This window comes from Macrotis lagotis, chromosome X, assembly GCF_037893015.1.
Source record: "Macrotis lagotis isolate mMagLag1 chromosome X, bilby.v1.9.chrom.fasta, whole genome shotgun sequence".
NCBI lineage: Eukaryota > Metazoa > Chordata > Mammalia > Peramelemorphia > Peramelidae > Macrotis > Macrotis lagotis.
In genome coordinates this window covers 585808154-585829080 of record NC_133666.1, presented here as the reverse complement: position 1 = coordinate 585829080, position 20927 = coordinate 585808154, and the positions used below count along the sequence as shown (strand labels likewise).

Genomic DNA, 20927 nt, shown 5'->3' with positions numbered 1-20927 from the left:
GCTTCAGAATAAGAAAACAAACCCGAATTCACCATGACTAGAAAAATCGCCCATTGTGCCATTGGCCATTTCTTTCATACTCAAAAGTATGTTAAGTCTGTTACCCTAATTATTTTAAGCAAATAACCCATTTCTAACTATTGTTCAAAAGAAGAATATGCCATTTTTGTGGCAGGCTAGCTTCAGCAGCTTTAGGTCTTTTTTTTTTTTTCAGTATTTATTAAAAGGAAGCCAATGGCTCAACTCAATGGTTATTTTTTTAAAAAAATTCATATTGCAAATAAACTTCTTAAGCCACCCCTAACTGAATAGGAATCAAAAGCATACTTCACAACTCCAATTAACCCACTCTCAACAATTTGAATTAACAGATTATTTTGAATTACAAATTTGTGTGTACAATGAGGCAGTTTTCAAAAGACAACTTTTGAATAGAATAATGGAAGGGATTACATAGTCAAGAAAAAATTTTTAAGACACATGTGCTATTATAAAACAAAACTAACAAGATGGTGTTACACAGAATTTAAATGAAATAAACCAGCTAAAGCTGGTTTATCTAGAATTCTATTAACCGAAACTTTGGTGATTTGTCAATAAAGCCACAGATGTTCATGATGATGGATGGCTCTGTGGCCACCAAAAAAACTGCACTGCCTTTCATATAATCAAAGAAAATTTTTTTTATATTCAAAGTAGTTCTGGTATAAAGTGGGCTTTATTATATCCCACTTACTTGGCACTTGTCCAAACTCTGGATGGTAATAACTGTAAATGGGTAATACTTAACCAGAATGCTCCAAGCTAAATGACTAGAGTTCAAGAGTAAAAACAGTAAAAGATAATAAAACCTGCTCTTGTATAGATAAAAAGAAGCAGCATCATATTATGTACCTATCTCTTTGTTCCACAAGCTTCTTTTCCTCTTCCAGAAGAATATCCCTCCTCTTGTTCTCAGCCTCACGCAGCAGCTCCTGCTTCTGGTACCATATTTTGTCTTCATCTTTTTGCCGCATTATTTCAGCTTCCATTTCATGAACTACCTGCCTGAGTTAAAACAATTCCATTTACTGTTATGAAAACAGAAATCGAAAGATCAAGATCAACCAAAAGACTCTTTTCTTTTTAAAAATTTTATAATGAATGTAAAAATTTACTCATTTATCATAAGAGGCTTGATTTAGTGGATACTGTTAGAGGTAAAATAAAAATTTAAAAACACTTCAGAAAAGCATTTACTGCATTCAGAAGTAAAAATTTCAAATCTTTTTCATTGCAAGCAGTCTTTAAATCTAAAGTGCAACAAGAACAAATAAAACTCTTTCCAAATGTAATTCTTAAATGAAAGATATTCAGATTTGCAATAAGATGGCCTTCCCCAGATTTCTGGTGAATGGTTTAAAAAGGGTTTATAAGGGTTACAAAAAGCTCCATTTCTAAATTTGTTCTTATGAATAACCCTTGTTTAAATTCATATATATTTAATTTACAAAAGACAAGTTACTATTATTTTCCCTTTACAACAAATGATGTAACATATAACTTTGTAAGTCTTAAAAAAAAGGGCTATCTAAATGTTTAACTGTTATTATCCCTCAATTACCTCTCTTTTAAGTATTCCAGTTCATCATTCCTTATCCTTTCTAGTTCTTGAGTCTGATAGTCCACAATGAATTTGGGATACTTATTAAAGACTGGATATTGACTTTTTGTTAGAGGGACAAAGTCATCAAGCATGGTCTCTGGATGAATATCAGCTGGGGTACAAAGCATGAGGCGATAGGCTTCTTGAATTACAACAGATATATCCAGGTTATTACGATGGTGGAAAAAATACTGTAAGAAAAATTTGTTTTAAAAATAAGGTTCTCTTGTGAACACAGTCATAGAGTACAATATACACTGTTGTTTTAAAAGTTCAAATAATAAGTTTATTTTCAACAGGAAAAATTTCCAGGAAAGACAATGCTTTTCTTAATATATACATGGGTCCCAAAATAATTCTATATTTTCATAAGGAAAGACCATTCCTAACCAAAAACATGGCTTGAAGAAAACAATTTTTAATATTACAGTGAAAAAAATTTCTTGTATCCACAGAGAATGAATAAACTGAAGCAATGATAATTTTTCCACCTCACATAAAAGCACCTATTGCCTTTGATGCATATTTACTTAGTTCTTTAATGGTTTCAAAATTCTTTTCACATTTTGCTAGTAAAAAATCTTTTGCTTCAATTTCATAAGTGTGACTGATTGACATAAAATGCCCAAACAGGTAGTCTAAGAACCTCTGAAACTTTAGGAAACTGCTTTCAAGACTTTTCTTCAGGCAGAGTGAATTAAGCAGAACTAGGAGAACAATTTACATAAGTACACTATAAAAATGAACAATTCTAAAAGAAAAGCATTGATCAATATAATGATCACCCACAATTCCACCTAACTGAAGAGAAAGTACATTCTCCACTTTCTGATAAAGAGGCAATGGATCCAGAATGTTTTTTGGAAATGGCCTATGTGGAAATTTGTTTTATTTGACTATTGGGTATTTATCACAAGTGTTCTTTTTTCTTTGGAAGGGGGGGAAGCAAGAGAGCAAGAAAATAAATGCTTGTTACATGAAAAAATTAATTAAAAAAGGAATATTAAAAAAGTGAAAATAGTGACATTTCTTGAAGTAATTTCTCTGACGTATCTTAAAATTTTAAGGTCTTATACAGTGAATATTAAGCTCAGTTGGGCTGCAATCACTTTTAACTGTATACACTAAATGTATCAAGAGATCAAGTGAGTTTCTAGTAGGATAAATAGTATAAGTGATAGTCAATTGTAAAAAAGCGAGTATTACAAAAACCCAATGTTATTGTTACTATTGTTGAAAAGTGATGCACAAACATCGAATTTCAGTTTATAAAACCACAGATTTGTACCTCAAAGTCATCTTTGTGATTACAGTTGAGTAAAGGTGACTTGCAGCAGATGTTGTAGGCCACAACGATCATAAGAAGGAATGAAGGATGGTTAGAAAAGACATTGTCGAAAACTCTAAGCCATTCTTCTCTTGTGAGAACCTCTGAGAACACTGTTTCTAGAAGGGGCCATGCATATAACTAAAACAAGAGAAAGCTTATTAGTTTGATAGGTACCTTTCCAAATGAATGTACTGGTAATGCTGAGTAATCCTGGTTTGACATCAAAATCATCATTCAAAACAGTCATTAAAAGAATTTCTCTAATTTTTACCCTTTATTAGTTTTGAAATCAGATAAAATTTTTGATGTCCTAGAAGGGGGGGAAGGAATGAAGTGACATCTGTGTAAGGTTTGCAAAATGTTTTATGAAAGAGAATCACAATTTTCACTGAAGTCTAAGCAAAGGTCAACTATAAAGGGTGGTTTTGGTTCCTAGAAGCAGAGAGTATCTTACCTGGGCAGTTACTCCACAGTTCATATAGTGCTGAAGGAGTTCCTTGTCATGATGGGCCAAAAGATTTTCTATCATACTGAGGATGTTGATAGGAGGATTAGGAAAATATTCAAACCAATGTTGACACCAATTAACTATGAAGAAAGAAATGGATAATCATCACATTCAGGTAGCACCCTCTGTTTCTTGTGAGTGGAGAGAGGAGGCAGCCTGGTGGCAAGAAGGTCCAGATTAAACAAAATCATTTATCACAGCAATGAAATTACAGACCCTTCATGTACTGGGTGATCCTAGTTGGCTAATGTCCATTTGAAGTACTACTATTCATGTGTACAGCAAGCAGAGGATAAAGACTTCTGCATTTGGAATAATGGTCTAAACAGCTTCTCATTCTTCAAAAATTTTACAAATTCCCTGAACTTCTAAATGAGTAAGGCAATGAGTAAGAAAAGAGCAAAAATGATATTATATAGTTATGATATTCATAACCTTAAGCAAAAACCACAACCCTTTTTTGCTAAGGAAAAAAATTAAGTTCTTGTATAATGTGGCCATAACATATACAAACTGTGCCCTCATGCTGGCACTATTAGTCCCACATGTACTCTAGTTATAAGCCTTCCCCTGATAGAGAAGGGGGGGGCAGGGGGGGCATGGATTCTGAAAGTCTATGCCATTGATCAGATCCCACTCTGAAAGAAAGGCACTTGATTTAGACATATATGACTTTTCAAGGACCAGTTTAGCAAAGTTCTCAGAGGCTCATCACCAGTCTGGTAGCAAAGTGATGAATTTTTTGGATACAGCCATTCAAGAACCACTCACCAAGGGAGAGAATTGGCAAACAGTATCAGTGGAGAAAATACCACATTAATAAATAAACAAATAAATAAATTGAACTCCTAAAATAAATAAAAGGGTTCTTTAGTCCTGAATTAAGATAGCATCTCAAAGCTGGAAGGCACCTCAGAGATTGTCTTGTCCAAGCTATATCTCTGAAGCAAAAATTCCACTATCTACAAAATCCTTAGTTAAATGGTTATTTAGCCCCTAATTCAAGACTCTCAAAGATGAGCAATTCTACTGGACAAGGAAGACAAAATCTAATTGTATGGAAAAAATCTCCAAATATTAAGCTCAAATCTGGCTCTCTGCAATTTCCAGTCACTAGTCCTACTACTGGTCTTTCAGCCCAAACAAGCTGAATCAAATTTCTCTAGCACATGACAACCTATCATAGCAAAAAACAAAAAAACCCCAAACATTCAACTTTATTAATACTTACTGTATATTTAGGGACTATGCTAAATGCTGAGGATACAAAGATGAAAATTAAATACTTGCTGCCCTTAAGGAGCTGACATTCTAATGGAGATGACATAAACAGGCATGTGTGTAGTAGATACAAAGTCATCTTAGAGTAGGAAGCGCTAGTAGCTAGGCATTCTGGAAAAGGCCTTTTGCAGAAAGTGGCATTTGAATGGGAGTGTTAAAAGAAGCCAGGGATTCTAGGAGGCAAAGGTGAAGAGAGAGTTCATTCAAGGTGAGGGGGATAGAAAGTGAAAAGGCACAGGGACAAGAGATTGAGTGACTTGTATTGCAAGAGTGAGCGAGTGACTGTGTGTGTGTGTGCGCGAGCGCACACACATGCGAGCATGTGTAGAGGGCATTTGTGTATTAAGATGACAAGAGGAAGGAGCCAGAGAAAACAGCATAGAAACCACAAACATGACCTTTGGACAGATGTCAAGAGATGGTGGAGGATTGAAAGGCCTGGCTGGCTATGGTCCAAGGAGTCACCAAGAGTCAGATAGCACTGAACAAGAGAGGTAAGAGAAAGAGCTGGGGCTGGCTGCTACAGCACTGGTCCTGGAGTCAGGAGGACCTGAGTTCAATTGTGGCCTCAGACACTTAATAATTACCTAGCTGTGTGGCCTTGGGCAAGCCACTTAACCTCATTGTCTTGCAAAGAAAACCTTAAAAGAAAAAGAGAAAAGTGCTGGAATTTACTGAGGAGAGAGGGTGGCGTGGTTTTAGGTGCATACTTTAAGAAAATCACTTTGGTAACTGTGGAGGAGAATTGGGGAGGAGGGGTGAGGGAAACAAAAGGAGAGGCAGGGAGACCCATTAGGAGGTTATTGCAATAGTGCAGCAGAGAAGTTGAGAAACCAGGATGTAACTAAGCAAGTGGAAAGAAAAAAATGGGATATTGTGGGAAAAGAAATAACAAGCTTTGGCAAATGACTGGAGATGGGGTAAATGAGAGGGAGGAGCTGAAGAGAACATCAAGATTTTGAACCTGGATGTCTGAAAGGATGGTGGTACTCCTGACAGTAACAGGGAAGTTTGTAATCAGTAATGATGGCTTTGCATGTGTATGTGTATGGGTGGAGGCAGAGGGTATTATGAAATCTATTTTGGATATGTTGTTTTGAGATGACTATGGGCATACCATTGAAAATGTCCAATGGCAGTTAGTGATGTGAGTCTAGAGTTCAAAGAGAACTAAGATATGGGTGTTATCTGCATAGATGATAACTGAAGCCAAGGAAGTGGGTCTGATGATATCCCCAAATGAGAGTTACACATAATTAAGAAAAAATTAGGACCCAGGGCAAAAGTCAAGTAGTCAAGACAGGTAGAAAAAGGGTTGAAAAAACAATGAGATGAAAACTCAGAAAGGAGAAAATATCCAGGAGGAGGCAATCAACAATGTTAAATGATGTAAGTAAGTTAAAATGGATGAGAATTATGAAAATGTCTCTGGATTTGGCAATGAAGAGTTTCTTGTAAACTTTGAAGACAATAGTTTACTTTGGACAATAAGATCTAAAAGCAAATTATGGAGAGTTTAGAAGAGCAAGGAGAGAAGTAGAAGCAACATGTATAGATGGATTTGTCAAGGGATCTAGATAAGGGAAGAAGGATGATAGCTAGATGGGAAAATAGGATCAAGTGAGGGTTTTCTAAGGGTAGAAGAGGATTTTTTGGGCAACAGGGAAGAAAAGAAGGCAGATAGGGAGACACTGAAGATGAGAGAGAAACAGCAAAAGAGATAGAAACAATTTACTGGAGAAGATGAAATGGGTTGAGATCAAAGGCACAAACAGAGGAGCTGGCCTTAGCAGGGGAAAAAGGACATAATTTCATCAGAAAAAGTAGAGGAGGGGCAGCTTGGTGGCGTAGTGGATAAAGTACAAGCCTTGGAGTCAGGAGTACCTAGGTTCAAATCCAGTCTCAGACACTTAAATATGATCTAGCTGTGTGGCCTTGGGCAAGCCACTTAACCCCATTTGCCTTGCATAAACCTTAAAAAAAAAAGTAGAGGAGAGTGGGAAAGGAATTAAAGGGGGCAAGAGAGGAGTAAAGAAGAGGGAGCTGCCATGAATGGCCTCATTATTTTCAGTGATATATGTGAATGGTCCTCTAATAAAAAGAATGGGGAGAGGGCTTGAGGAGAGAAGAGAAAGTTTGGGGTGAGTGGGGCAGAGAACCAATTAGAGACAAGTGGAAGGGCTGACTTGCGACAGTGAGGCCTTAGGTGAGTGTAGATAATTAAATTTATACATGAGCACTGTTGCATGACTTCTTCCAGCTCCATTCAGGGGATGGTGAAAATAGTCCAGAGTTAAGGGTTGGCAAGGTGTGATCAGGACTAGGGAGCTCCGGAATCAAGAGGAAAGGATGGTAGAGTTGCACTAGGGAATGGAAGTCACAGTGAAGTCAAAGAACATATTTAGGAATAATTTAGCATAGAGAAAGGAAGAATGATAAAAGTTTCAAGCTAATTTTCACATCACCTTAAGCCCCTTCTTCTACAACGTATATATTCCCAATTCTTCACATAATTCTCACAAGGTCTGAAGTCTTTAAACCATCCTGGATAGTGGCCCACCCTCAACACACCATGTTTGTATCCTAATATCTAGTGGCTGGAACCAAACACAATAATCTCAAGATAGAAGTCTAAATTTTAAGTGAAAATAGGCAGCTTTGAAAGCCACTTATTTTCTCATAACCTTTAGGTCTATTATATTACTAATGATTAATAAAAAACCACAAAACTATCTTCAATTCAGTTATTTTTCTTTTGTTATGTATAGGATGATTCATTTAAAATAGTTTCTAGTTTTAAAGTCTATGCTAAATGGGCCTGGTAGATTGATCAACAGGCCTACTAAATTTTATATATGCTCCAAAACATAAGAGAAAACAAAGGGACATAAATTTAGGTAAGTTCTAAAAACTACATAACCAAATAAGTAGGCACAGACTTTAAAATCTAACTTGTTCCATTTTTCAAATTAGAAAAGGGGGTTTGGGTGATGCTTTGGGTTTTTGAAATAGAATATAAAATATGCTTGCTAAGACAAGGAGCTACTGAAGATATTTCATGTCAGCTCTTTTAAAAAAATACATTTAAATTTGAAAGGAAAATCCACTTGAATCAAGGATTCTTTACCCTTTTTTGTGTGTTTTGGCAGTCTGACTGATAAAGCCTATGGCTCCTTTCTCAAAATCATGTTTTTAAATGTTTAAAATATATAGGATTACAAAGGAACCCAATCAGATGGACAGTTATCTAAATACAAAAAAAAAGTTTTAGACCCCAGGTTAAGCACCCCTCACTAAATGAATATTGTTTAATTGAAAAATTTTTACTTACTTATGAGAGTGGCAATAACTTCAAAACAGACGAGTTGGTTGTTCTGGAATAATTTTACGAATGGAAATGCTAACAGAGGAAGATATGGAGTGTCACCAAAGATAGCAGACCAGTGAGCTAATGCAGACATGGTCCTGTGAATGAAATAATGCCCAAGAGGCTAGAAAATATTTACAGGAGTTTAAAAAAAAGCATGCATGACATTGGCTGAAGTAGAGATATTTTTTAATGGAAAAAATTTAGTTTGGAAGTATTTTACTATGTGATGATTATAATCTAAAGTTCACAGGCATATGAATGACCTAGCACTTCTATAGAAAAAAATTAAGGTTTTGTTATTTTTCCAAAAGGCTACTGAGTTCTGCATAAAGATTAACAAATTAAAAAAACTGTTACAAATTACAAATTAGGAAGATATGGATCTATCCTGCCACATCTGAATAATCTAATGATAATCAAGTCTTAAGAACCGCTAGTAGTATCTTAATTGCAAGAATAGCTTTAGTCCCAGGATTCTAAGTTCAAGTAATTCATTGCTTCTAAAAAATATAGCAATTCAGTATTTAATCTTTCCACAGAAGTATTAGAAGTATGAAACTGAGACTAAGAGATGACAATCTTTTAGGTTCCCTTCCAACTCTAGCGTCTCTGTCCCTATTTTGGATAGAATTTACGTAAAGGAAATGATCAGGATCGATGATCGTTGATTTAAAATAAGAAACTTAAATTAAGTTTCATAAAGCTTCAAAAAGCACAAGGTGAAAGAATAGTAAAATAGGTCTTTTCCTATGTTGTTTTATACATCAATTTTTGCCTATGATTTTGTGCTTATTACAACAATCCACTTGTTTACCCAACTATGAAGTAGATCATTCATAAGAGCCAATGTTACCTCCTTTCCACTGACCAATTGGATCTAGGACACTGCTAATGGAACACTTCTGCAAGGCCATGATTCAGAAGGAAGCTGGAAGCAGGGGGTATGTTTAAGTCTGTACTTCAAAGGTTACTATTTTAGATCATTGGCAACTCTTCTCCCCTCTACTAATGTGGTCCCTGAGAAGTGAACAGATTTTATTCTGCTTTGTATATTATATTGTTTTAAAGATGGGGATAAGGATAGAGCCTGAATATATGGTTTTCACTGATGAGGAAACTCACTCTATTAATGCAGATTGGCAACTTCTCTGCAATTTCAAATTTTCTAGAGTTGCCCATTACCCTGAGAGGTTAAGTGACTGTATAAAGCTACAATGTCAAAATGTGTCAGAGATGGGCTTGAACAGAGGTCTTCTGGGCTCCAAGGCCAACTCTCTATCCACAACTTCAAACTAGCATTCCATGTAAAAATAACTTTAAGTTATTAACAAAAAACAAGGAAACTTTAAGTATGTTTAAAAAATGTGAGGAAACAATTCTATATTTTGGTCTTTTACTTCCAATGAGATCTGACATATAGACTTTGTTCAGCCAAAACATTTTCATTCAAAGTAAGGACAACAAATTCAGAGATAACCCACAGAATAATATAGCCTAGCATTCTGCTCTCTTAAGCACAGAATAGAAGTAAGAAGGAGCCTTCATGGGGCATCTAAACAAGGTTCTAGCTCCTCCTGAATTACATCTTAAGAGTGGTCTTATTAGTTTGTTTGAAGTATCCTGGGCACCTGGAACATTGGATACATTCAGTTTAAAAAATGATTATGAAGGGGCAGCTTAGGTGGCACAGTGGGTAAAGTACTGGCCCTGAATTCAAATCCAGCCTAAGACACTTAATAATTACCTAGCTGTGTGACCTTAAGCAAGTCCCTTAACCCCACTGCCTTGCAAAAAACTAAAAAAAAAAAAAAAGATATAAGTCAGATATAAATTATTCCTAGACTATGACTATATCATCCCACTGGAGTACAGAATTGAGAACTGACTTATTAAGAACATACTTTATCAATTAATCAATGAACATTTATTAGAGCAATGGATTTTTAACAACAAGAGTTCATTACAGTCTTTACAGAATACTAAATATTTTACATACCTCTGTAAAATTCTCAGTAATTTCCTACTCTTGATGGGGTATTTTTCATGAATGTTGAGAAATGCACAATGAGTACCCTTATCTAGGAGGCTATTAAATGCTGAATAATTTTCTGGTAATTGTAGTAGAGAGCGCCAAATGAACATCCTGAAATTAAGACATAATTTTACAAAAAAGTTTCTTTCCATAAACCAAGAATGACATTAAGGAATTTTTTCTTCTTCATACCTGTATTTTGTTGGATATTCTCCATAGCCTCTTAATAACATTTGAAGGCTTTTTTTGCATAATCCCTTGGGTAGGTCATTCTACAAACAAAGAAGATAGAACCTCAAGATTAATTATCTATATACTAAGATCTAGTTTTTTTTTACAATTTGACTTTCTTTTCTTTTTTTTGCATAAACTTGTATATCTTTCAAGTAATACTTGTTTCACTGACCTATTTCTAAGAATATTTTTGGCATTTAAAAAAAGAAGGTTTCTGTTAGAACTTTTATGACATTAAAGTTTTGATTAAATATTGGGCAAGAGAAAGTTATTTGTTTGAGTTAGATTCCAGGATCATCTCTAAGGAATATCTTTGGCAAAACTACTGCAATAAGTTTAAAATCTCACCTCTTTATTTTCAAGGTCAGTGTCCATCATGTTTCTTAATATTCTGGCTGTTGTTTTGTAATCCTTTGCTTTCTGTGGTCGCTGGATCTTTCCTCTTACCACTCTTACTTTAATTTGACCTGATCCTGTCCTCTTAGAGAAGTCTTCAACTACTTTTACTAGAGGAGGAGGTGGCTAAAAGAAAAGTAATCTAGTGGTTACCTTGGAGAAAATGAGATTGCTATGCTAATTCAGTTTTACTGTCTATGGTCATTATTTAGGCAAAAGATCATGAAAAAATTCTGAATAAAAAAGAACTGTATAGGATGAACTTTATTTTCCTTTTTTTCTTCCCTGCAACTTTTTTCCCTTCCTTCCTCCTTCCCTTCCTTTTTTAAGCCTGGGTGTCCCTATCTTTCCCAAGCAGACTGGCTCACATTTTAATGCCAAATGTAGTACAGATACCTGATTGTCTTCATCCACTGTGGCTCACAAGCCCCAAACTCAAGAGATCTGTCTTCCTCAGCCTCCCTGATAGCAGAGCTTTTAGGCATGTGCTACCATACTCAGTCTTTTCTTTTCTTTCTTTTTTTTTGGTGGGGCAATGAAGTTAAATGACTTACCCAGGGTCACAAGCTAGCAAATATCAAATGTCTGAGTCCAGATCTGAACTCAAGTCCTCCTGACTCCAGGGCCCCAGCGTTTTCTTTTTGAGTAACATTTCAAAATATCTTTTTGATGATGAGCCATTACAATATACAAGGTATGTGAATCAGATGACAGTTATCAATACTATGAACAGCAATTCATTATCTCAGGGAGGGACCTTAAATTAGATAATAATGAAGTAATGGCCAGTAACAGCAGTGGCAGAAGCATTGGCTATTGGGCCAGAGCTTGAGGTTTCCAGGTCTACAATAGGATCTATGAGGAGTCACAGGTCACCTGGCTGGACAGTGATTAATTAAAAAGAGCAATTAGGTGGGCAGGGCAAGAATCCAAAGGGAAGACAAAGGTAACGAAGACTAGGAAGCTGAGATGCCAATGCCATCTTCACTAAATGAGTTTTAATTCTGTCTGTTGCAGTGACTTCCCTACTGATGTCATGAATTTGTTTTTATCATTAAACTTGGATTCAAATCATATTTATGGATTTATCTGCCTTTATAATAAAAAGGATTCTGTTCCCCCCCTCAAATTATATGATACCAAACCATTTCTGACAAAAGTATAGAATTATTTCACAATGGAAAAGTCCTGACTCTGGCTTTGAGGCTCTCTGGATTCTTGAGGAAGATTGTTTTTCCAACTCTATTAAAATCTCTTTAGGAAAAGGGCTGTTCACATGGCATCATCACTTGAATCTGGTTGCATCTTTTATCCTGTATGGGAATTATGTTATGCCCCTATAAAATTAGACTACTTAAGGTAGATCTCAAATTATAAAGTCTAAACATATGTTTCTAAGGGAAGCTATCAAAGACCAATAGAAAGCTCAGTTTACTAAAGATAGTGACTTCAAAAACCACCTCCCTGTGTACTGCAAGCCACAGTTATTTAACCTTCCATGCTGATACTCACAGTACCTCTGACCAGAGCAAATAAACAGAAAATAAGATTTTGAATCCCAGACTTAAACTTATGGTATTCCAGTAGTCACACTATGACTCAAATTCCTCATTTCTAAAATGGGAACTGATGTCCTGATGACATGAAAAAGATATCTATGTAACTATTTATGAGATAAATGTTCAAATGATAAGGTAATAAAAGATCATACAGGATTTCAGAGATCACAAAGTCTAATCCTTTCATTTTACAGCTAAGGAAATGGAGGCCATCAGAGGTTAAATAACTAGTGCTGGATCTCAATAGATGGAGTCAAACTCAGATCTTCTTAATATGAAGCCTGGCACTTTATTCACTATAATTAAAAGAATAAAATCTATTTAAATTGATCTAATACTTATATGCAGAGTGCCTGCTCTGGTCTTAGCATCAGTTAAGATGTGGGATATATAATGTGGGACATATAAAAGTGATATAAAAGTACATAATTCAATTTATAATGTGACTGGAGAAAGAAGTCTATGAAATTATTAGAGAACAATTAAGAACTAAATGGTGTGCCCAACAGTTCAGAGGAAAAGATAGCTTATTTATTGAGAAAATATGATCCTTAACTCCTCAATGTCCCAGGGTTGGAAATCTCCTGGGTTAAGATACTGTATTAAATTATTAGTGAGCTCATAGCAATTCCCAAAGGACACTCCCAAGTGTTTGCTCTAGAAGTCTATTGAGTTCATTTTTAGACATGCCAAGTTTCAGGAATGGAGATATCATTTAAAAATACAAGATTACAATAAAAGAGAGAGAGAGAGAGAGAGAGAGACAGACAGACAGACAGACAGATATGAAAGTCAATAGTCCAGAGGAGGGAGCAGAAGCTAGTCAAACAGGTGAGAGAAGGGGCATATAGAAAAGAAGACAAAATGCACAAGTACACAGAGAAATATAAGAAGTTTACTTTGAATGATACATATTTTAACAATTGATACTTTAGTATGCTTCATGTCTTACCTTGTTTATTTCTTGGGTTAAAACCTGAATAGAATATACACTGAGGCTCCCATTTTCCATTATTGATGTAATATAACGCCCATTTGGACTAATTATTGCTGTGCTGATTCCTTCATCAAGGGTACCAACATCGAAAAGAAGCTTACAATTTTGTATACTGATAAACCTCATAATGCCATCTTGACCCAACACTCCGAGAATCTAAAAACAGAGACAATATCTAAATACAGAAATATATGACTTCAAACATTTCTCGACTGATTAACACCTGTTAGATCTAAAACCATTTTATTGGGAAAATCCTAAGTATGGGTACTATCATACGTTCTTTTTGTTTCTGTGTTGCCCTTTTCAAGGCAATGGGGTTAAGTGACTTGCCCAAGGTCACACAGCTAGGTAATTATTAAGTGTCTGAGGCTGGATTTGAACTCAAGTCCTCAAAGGCGAGAGAGAGAGAGAGAGAGAGAGAGAGAGAGTTGTTTAGAGGCTTGAGAAGTTAAAGTGACTTGCTCAGAATCACAGTCAGTATAAATGAGATTCAAGACTTGGACCCAAGTATTCCAGACTTTGAGGCCCACTCTCAATTCTTATCTCCATGATGTCTCACAAATAAAACCAACTATAAACTAGTCACCAACATATAGTATATAATGTGACCTAAAAATTACAGCACTCAAACAGTCTCTTCAGAAACTATTATATAGCTCAGAAAACTCATGTACTCTTTTTAAAAAACATATATTTGACTTTAAAAGGTACAAAACTAACCTGATTAGAACCAGCATCAAAACTGTCAGGAATAAATTCTATGTGGCGAATAGATCTGATTTTTGTAGGCAACTGGATTATTCTAAATAGCTGTTGAGTCTCCAAACACCACAAGTGAAGATGGTTCGATTTACCCCCAGTAGCCAAAGTTCGACCATCTCTATATAAAACAGAGGTTAGAAGTTTTTTCTATCAGCTAAATCAGGATAAAAATTTCTCCTCCAATGACTGTCATAAGTTACTCTTGCATTATTCCTTGAAAAACTGTTTTCTACTCAGAGAAAATAATCATGTTTATAAATGTAATACTGTAAGTCCAAATGTAGCATTTTATATTTACACATTTATAATAGCCCCACCTACACATATACTCAAGAATACATATGATTAGAAAATAGGAATAGGCTGTGCTGTAAGAGAGTGAGAGCTAAGAAGCACTTCCTCATTTCACACCCAATTTTGTTTTAAGGAATGGTTCACTGAGAAATGTAGGTGATATAAAAAAGGTATCAATAAAATTTATTTAAAAAAATAAAAACACAGCACCACAACATACCTGGTGACAGCAAAAACTTTATACTTCAAGTCAGACCCAACAGGTGGTGGTGGTGGCAACTGATATTTACAAACAAGTGTATCACATTCCCAGGCAAAGATGGAATTGTCTTTAAAACAGCTAAGGATGGTATTGCTGAATGGAAGAAAGAATACCTGAATGGAAAGAACACATATATTTTTCCCATTAAGAAAAATTCTTTACCTACAATTTGTATGACAGGGTCAATTTTTCTTAATCATTAAAAACAAGCAAATATTTTCAACAGTATTCTTCATGTACCAGATCTACTCTAAAAAGTTTCCAAAATTCTAAAGTTAGTCAAAGTTAACATAAAATGCTGCCATTCTAACTGGTTCAATTTCCAACTTAATTAGTATTTTTCAAATGAAAAATTTACTATTTGAAAATAACTATAAATTGTTATACTTTACTAAAATCATTCCTTATCCATGTGAACAAATGAGAATATAAGATAAACTTAATAATATAACATCAATACACTTACACTGGTCTTACTGGAAGGTTCACAAAATTACTTCCTCCATTTTAATAATGGGCCAACAGGGGCAACTAGGGCTAAATGAACCAGTGTTGACTCAAAACCAGTGACCTAAAAGTCACAATCTAACCATATAATTTCTATTTTTTACTATGTAAACAATAATCAATAATTAAGCACCCACTATATACCAGGCACTGTGCTAGACTCTATCAATACTGATAAAGTCCTGACTAAATGTACTCACTTACAAAGAGCACTGGATTTGAAGACAGAGGACGTTTTTGTCTGAATCCTGTCTCTTCCACTTTATCTGTAGGACCCTGGACCAGTGATATAACCTTTCTGGGGCTCAAGTTCCTTATTTGTAAAAGGAAGGCATTGAATGAGGCAATTGATTCTATGATCACAATGTTATTAACAGGCTACATATGATAAAGATACACTAAAAATACTAACTAAAGCATGATCTATATGTGTAGAAATACTAACTCAATTACAAAAGTGATGTAGTTGAATTAGAATAGAATAAGGCCCTCCCTTCCCTGCCTTTTTGTCTTTTCTTTTGGTCCCTCCTTTCCAAAGACAGGTTCTGATAAAACTGGTCAGTTGTATAATAATTACTTTTAATATGAAGGTCTGTCATAGGATCAACTGATGGAAAATGTTTTAAAACATATCAGCCAGGGGTTCATGTTTTAAGAAATCTAAGAGAATCTTTGTTTAAAAGGAAATTATTTTTCTAGAAAAGCAATCTAAGTTATTCCTTCTGATAGAACCAAAGCCTTCTAAATAAATGAGCAGAAACTATAGTACAGGGTTAGCTTTGATACATTAGGTACTAGATGAATGTTCACTACTAGGATTAATTTTTTTTTTAGGTTTTTGCAAGGCAAATGATGGGGTTAAGTGTAGGATTAAATTTTAATAGAGATTATTGTCAATGGAAACCATTAGCACTTGATTTAATAGCTTAAGGAATCCTCAATCAAGTTCATTTCTGAGTGACAACTTCTTTATAAACAACAATAGAAAGGGAAGAACAGATTGGTCTTTGGGGGAAGTTGGCCTTGCCTTAGCTCTTTCAGGACTCTGGAATTCCCATTGCTAACACTGGCAAGTTAAGGGAATCTGTTCAATTCAAGAACTGTTTACTGAACACCTGCTAAGAGCAGAGACCTGCATAGTGGCACTTCTTTCAGAATCCCTGTGGTGAAATATATTCTTTCACATGCATTACAATACTTTTCAGAATATGAGAGTGATTTCCTAGGGATTCAATCATTAGAAGAGTAGAGATAGCAACGCCAGAATTGCTCTCTACAGAGACTAGCTGGAGTAACAATAATAACTCTAACTACAAACATTTATCTGGCACTTGGTTTCCTAAGTACTTAACATACATTATCTCATTCATTCTTTACCAAATTCCTGAGAGGCAAGTGCAAGAGGTATTATTCTCATTTTAAGGAGGAGGAAAGCAAGGCTGCGACAGGTTAAGTGACTTCTTCATGTTTGTATTAGTTTGTGAATAGGGAGGATTTGAACTCAGACTCTTAACTGTACTTCTGTTGATCTCTGCACAATATCTCATTGCCTTTTATCAAGCTCTCACTGAAACTGCCAAGAGACAGAGTTAAAATGAAATCTCTGCCTCTACAGAAGTTAGTCACTGCCTCTAGTGCTGTTGGACACAATAACCTCTGACAATTCTGGGATTTGAACTGGTGAAGGATTTGTCCTGGTGAAGCTATTATTGAAATTATAATGTAATTCAAAGGAAAGATGATTTAGCTAACTAACCATTTTTTCAGGAAAACATGCAATTGCATAAAGCAAGCCAATTCAATACATATGAGAATTACTGATAAAAGAGATTAGAGAACTGAACCAAAACATCAAAGTGAACCCCTTTATTCTCCAGGGTATGAAGACTCCTAGACTCCTCACTCTCTTACCTTCCATATTTAAGTTATTGTCAAGAGCTGTTGGTTTTTACTTTCTTCTTTTTTTTTTTTAGCTTTTTTGCAAGGCAATGAGGTTAAGTGGCTTGCCCAAGGCCACACAGCTAGGTAATTATTAAGTGTCTGAGGCCATTTGAACTCAGGTCCTCCTAACTCCAGGGCCGGTGCTCTATTCACTAAGCCACCTAGCTGCCCTGGTTTTTACTTTCAATAACATCTCTTGAATATATCCTTTCTCTGCTTTGACACTGCTTTCACCCTGGTGAAGGCCCCATCACCTCACAGACTACTGCCATAGCTACCAGTGGGTCTGCCTACCTCAAGTCTCCCCCTACTCCAATCCATCCTCCATTCAGTTGTCAAAATAATTTTCCTGAAACACAGGTCTGACCATGTCACTCCCCTACTCGACTGACTGTAGTTGGATCCCTATTGCCTCTAGGAGCAAACCCCAAATGCTCTGTTTGGCATTCAGAGTCCATGGCCTTCTATCCTTTCAGTCTTCTTACACTTTATTCCCCAACACAGACTGGCCTCCTGACTATTGGCTCTTGGTGTTTTCTCTGGGTTTCCTCATTCCTGAAATACTCTTCCTTCTTTCCTCTGACCAATGACCTCTCTGGCTTCCCTTAAGTCCTAACTAAAATCCCATCTAGTACTGGAAGATTTCCACAAGCCTTGGAGTTCCAGTAGCTGCCCTCTCTAGTTATCCTGTATACCTCTTGTCTGGATAGATTTATTGACATGTCAGATTTAAGCAGGGGCTGTTTTGTGCCTCTTTCTGGGACACCCCCCCGACTCAGCAGACAGCCCAGCACAAGTTAACTCATTGATTCAAAGTGCAGAAAACTGGAGGAACCAAGCCCAAGCAATGGAAGTCAGTAGAACTAGGAAAACACTATCTATAGACAGAGACTACAACGATGCAAAGAGAAAGAGCAACAATAAAACCAAAGTCAACCCATAGTCACTGTAACAAGCCTGAGAGGACACAAGGCAGAGGCGGTGAATGAACAGTATCAGACTCAAGCGAGGTGTTGGTTAATGCTGTTGAACTGCTGGCTTTCCCCACTCCTTTAAAAAAATCACAAACCACTAGAGAGGATGAAGGAAAGATTCATCTGGAAACAAAGGCAATTTTAGAATTGCTTATTAATAAAAATGTTTTCAATAAAAATCAATTCTAGTAGGACTATAAAAATCATCTAATACAATCTCCAAATTTTCTAGACAAGAAACTGAGAAATGAAGAAATTAATTCACTACAAAACTTTGTTATACAGTGGTCCCAGAACAAGAGACCCCAAGAATACTGTCACCATGAGAAGCTCTAATAGAAAGATCCTCACCAACAAAAAAGCATGAAGGTAATACTCAAAGTATCAACTAAGAGCCAAAATACTTGAAATAGCAGCCTGAAATTTAAAAGAATCAAACTTTTATTTTAAGATGGGTTATTGCAATTTCCTCTTTTTCCACTAGATTTTATTATTATTATTTTACAAAACTCTGCTTCTTTAAAAATATTGATTCCAATTCACTAAAAGCACTAAAGGTGCCTGAAGTGTTTGTATCTAATTCTTATACATAAGCCACAGAGCCTTGGCATATAGAATGTTCTAAGACACACACATCTTTTTATAATTTAAATAAACGTCCGCAAAGGTTAGAACTGGCAGCTCTCCAGGACTGGCAACATGTGCATAAGCCTGGCGCCCTTACCATGGAGACTAAAGGCAATGCTGTGGCAGGGAGAACAGCTGGTTTCTGTGACTTTGTTTTATAATGTGGGTTCTGCGGCAGAATCAAGTCCCAGTGGAGATAAAGAATGGTTTCTTCTGGATTTAAAAATTCAATTTAAAAGCTAAGGCAATTAGAGAAGGAAAATGCTACTAGGTATTTGGTTCAAATTTCAAATGAATAAGTTTGCTACAACTTTTGCCTCTATTTATTTATTAAAACTAAAGGACCTTGGTATTTCTGTTGAAATGAATTTGAGATTATCATGAAATAGTCATAGATAACAAAAGTTAAAAATAATATCATGTACAGATATGAATTTCTCATATGAATTTGTCTTTGTTAGGTAAATGTAAAAAAATACATAAGCTACTCTTTGAAAAATACTATAATTCAATGTTTCATTAAGAAAATGCACACTAAAAACAAAGTCTGAGGCCAAGAAATTCTGCTGGTTATTTTACTTGGCTGTCTAAGAAGAAAATGGATAATCCAATGCTACAATGCCAAAAATCAGTTTTAACAAAGGTGGAGCCTAAAACTGACCAAATTGTACTCAAAAAGTACAATTACATAAACTCATCACATTACAAAGATATTACATAAACAAATCTAGAACTGAAGCAAATTATTTCTCAGCATGAACTCCCTCTTCTTTACTGACCTTTTGTATGCCCACAGACTGGCTGATATTCAGTTTTCTTTTTCTCTGAAAAGTATCCAGGTCCCAGAGTTGGGCCGTATCAGAAGATGTGGTGATGGCATACCTCCCTGATGCATGGACGGAGATGGAAAATATTGAAGATTCATGTCCACTCATCCAACTAACTAGCTCCTTGGTGACTGTAATACAAATTTTAATTTTTACGAAGTGTATTGCAGCAACAGCTCTATTTGAAATTTGTTGACTCTTCAGTAGATCAGGTTAGGTTTTATAATAAAGAAACATTACAACAGACTCAGAATTGTAATGCAGGAGTGCACTTAAGGCATAAAGATTCTGGAACAATTCATTCCCTTAGTGGAATCAACAGTTAAAAAGGAAAACTGAGCCTAGCTAAAGCAGAAATGTGATTTTTTTAAAAGTTAAAACCACAACTATGGTTGAAAGTTTTTGAGTTTGAAAAAATGTTTCATATCATTTCTAAGTTCTGCATAAATGGACATCTTGTATAATTTGCTTCTTTGCTTGTCTTTGATGACTGAAGTTCAAAGTTCAAATAAATGTCTTGAGATCAATCTCTCAATCTACTGTTGTGAACACTGTATGAAAGGTTTATTCTGTAATATTCAAATCACTACATAGTTCAAGTATCTGGCTTTACTTGTAAATAAAAGGTTTGATGCCAGCAGTAGTTATGCATAAGGGAATTTTTTTAAAAGACAGAAAAAAACTTCCTTCTTGAGTCTGAAAAGAATAAAATTATTCTTGACTCAAATATCTGTTTCAATTGGCAAAAACCTGCTTTCTTTTTTTACAAGTTTTGAAAGGGTTGAGTTTTACTAGATATGAACTATCAATTTAGAAATTAGATTATAACTCATTGAATACATTGTTAAATCAAATCATGGCCAAGAAGTCTTAAATGGTCACCCCAAAAAGCTCAGTGGCAGCTAGGTGGCTCAGTGGATCAGGACTGGAATCAGGAAGACCCGAGTTCAAATCCTGTCATCACACTCACAAACTGTGTGACTCTAGGCAAGTCATTTAATCCCCTTTGCCTCAATATCTCCAAATTTAAATTGGGAATAATAATAGCACCTACCTCCTAGGATTGTAGAAAGGATCAAATGAGATAATATTTGTAAAGTACCTTGCAAATCTTACAGCACTTTATAAATGCTAATAATATTTATCCATTTTTGAAGATGACCACATCAGGGAGGTGATGCCATGACAAGCATGTGAATTGGATGTGAGGAAGGTGGATGTATCTTTATTAAATAAATTTAAATAAAATGCCATAAAACTTTGTATCTAAATTAAAAGATCATCAATTTAGAACTGGAAGGAACCTGAAAGGTCCAAAGATTCCAAGTTTCTCATTTTATAAATGAGAAACCAGAAACTGTACAGAAAAAGTGACTTG

General features: G+C 35.4%; 1 protein-coding gene across 3 annotated transcripts in view; it reads right to left on the bottom strand.

Moving 5' to 3' along the window:
• Window positions 1-20927, bottom strand: part of TBC1D31 (TBC1 domain family member 31) — a 68132-nt gene that overhangs the window by 24395 nt on the left and 22810 nt on the right. For 2 of the 3 annotated variants that reach the window (XM_074201565.1, XM_074201567.1), the window contains exons 4-15: window positions 19502-19680; window positions 14632-14786; window positions 14076-14235; window positions 13308-13508; window positions 10749-10922; window positions 10359-10438; window positions 10131-10277; window positions 8096-8229; window positions 3430-3563; window positions 2934-3113; window positions 1604-1836; window positions 895-1047 (exon numbers count right to left, since the gene is read on the bottom strand). In XM_074201565.1, coding sequence (XP_074057666.1) covers window positions 895-1047; window positions 1604-1836; window positions 2934-3113; window positions 3430-3563; window positions 8096-8229; window positions 10131-10277; window positions 10359-10438; window positions 10749-10922; window positions 13308-13508; window positions 14076-14235; window positions 14632-14786; window positions 19502-19680 — 1930 coding nt within the window. The remainder of the gene's footprint in view (window positions 1-894; window positions 1048-1603; window positions 1837-2933; window positions 3114-3429; window positions 3564-8095; window positions 8230-10130; window positions 10278-10358; window positions 10439-10748; window positions 10923-13307; window positions 13509-14075; window positions 14236-14631; window positions 14787-19501; window positions 19681-20927) is intronic. The other variant, XM_074201566.1, reaches the window with a different exon arrangement.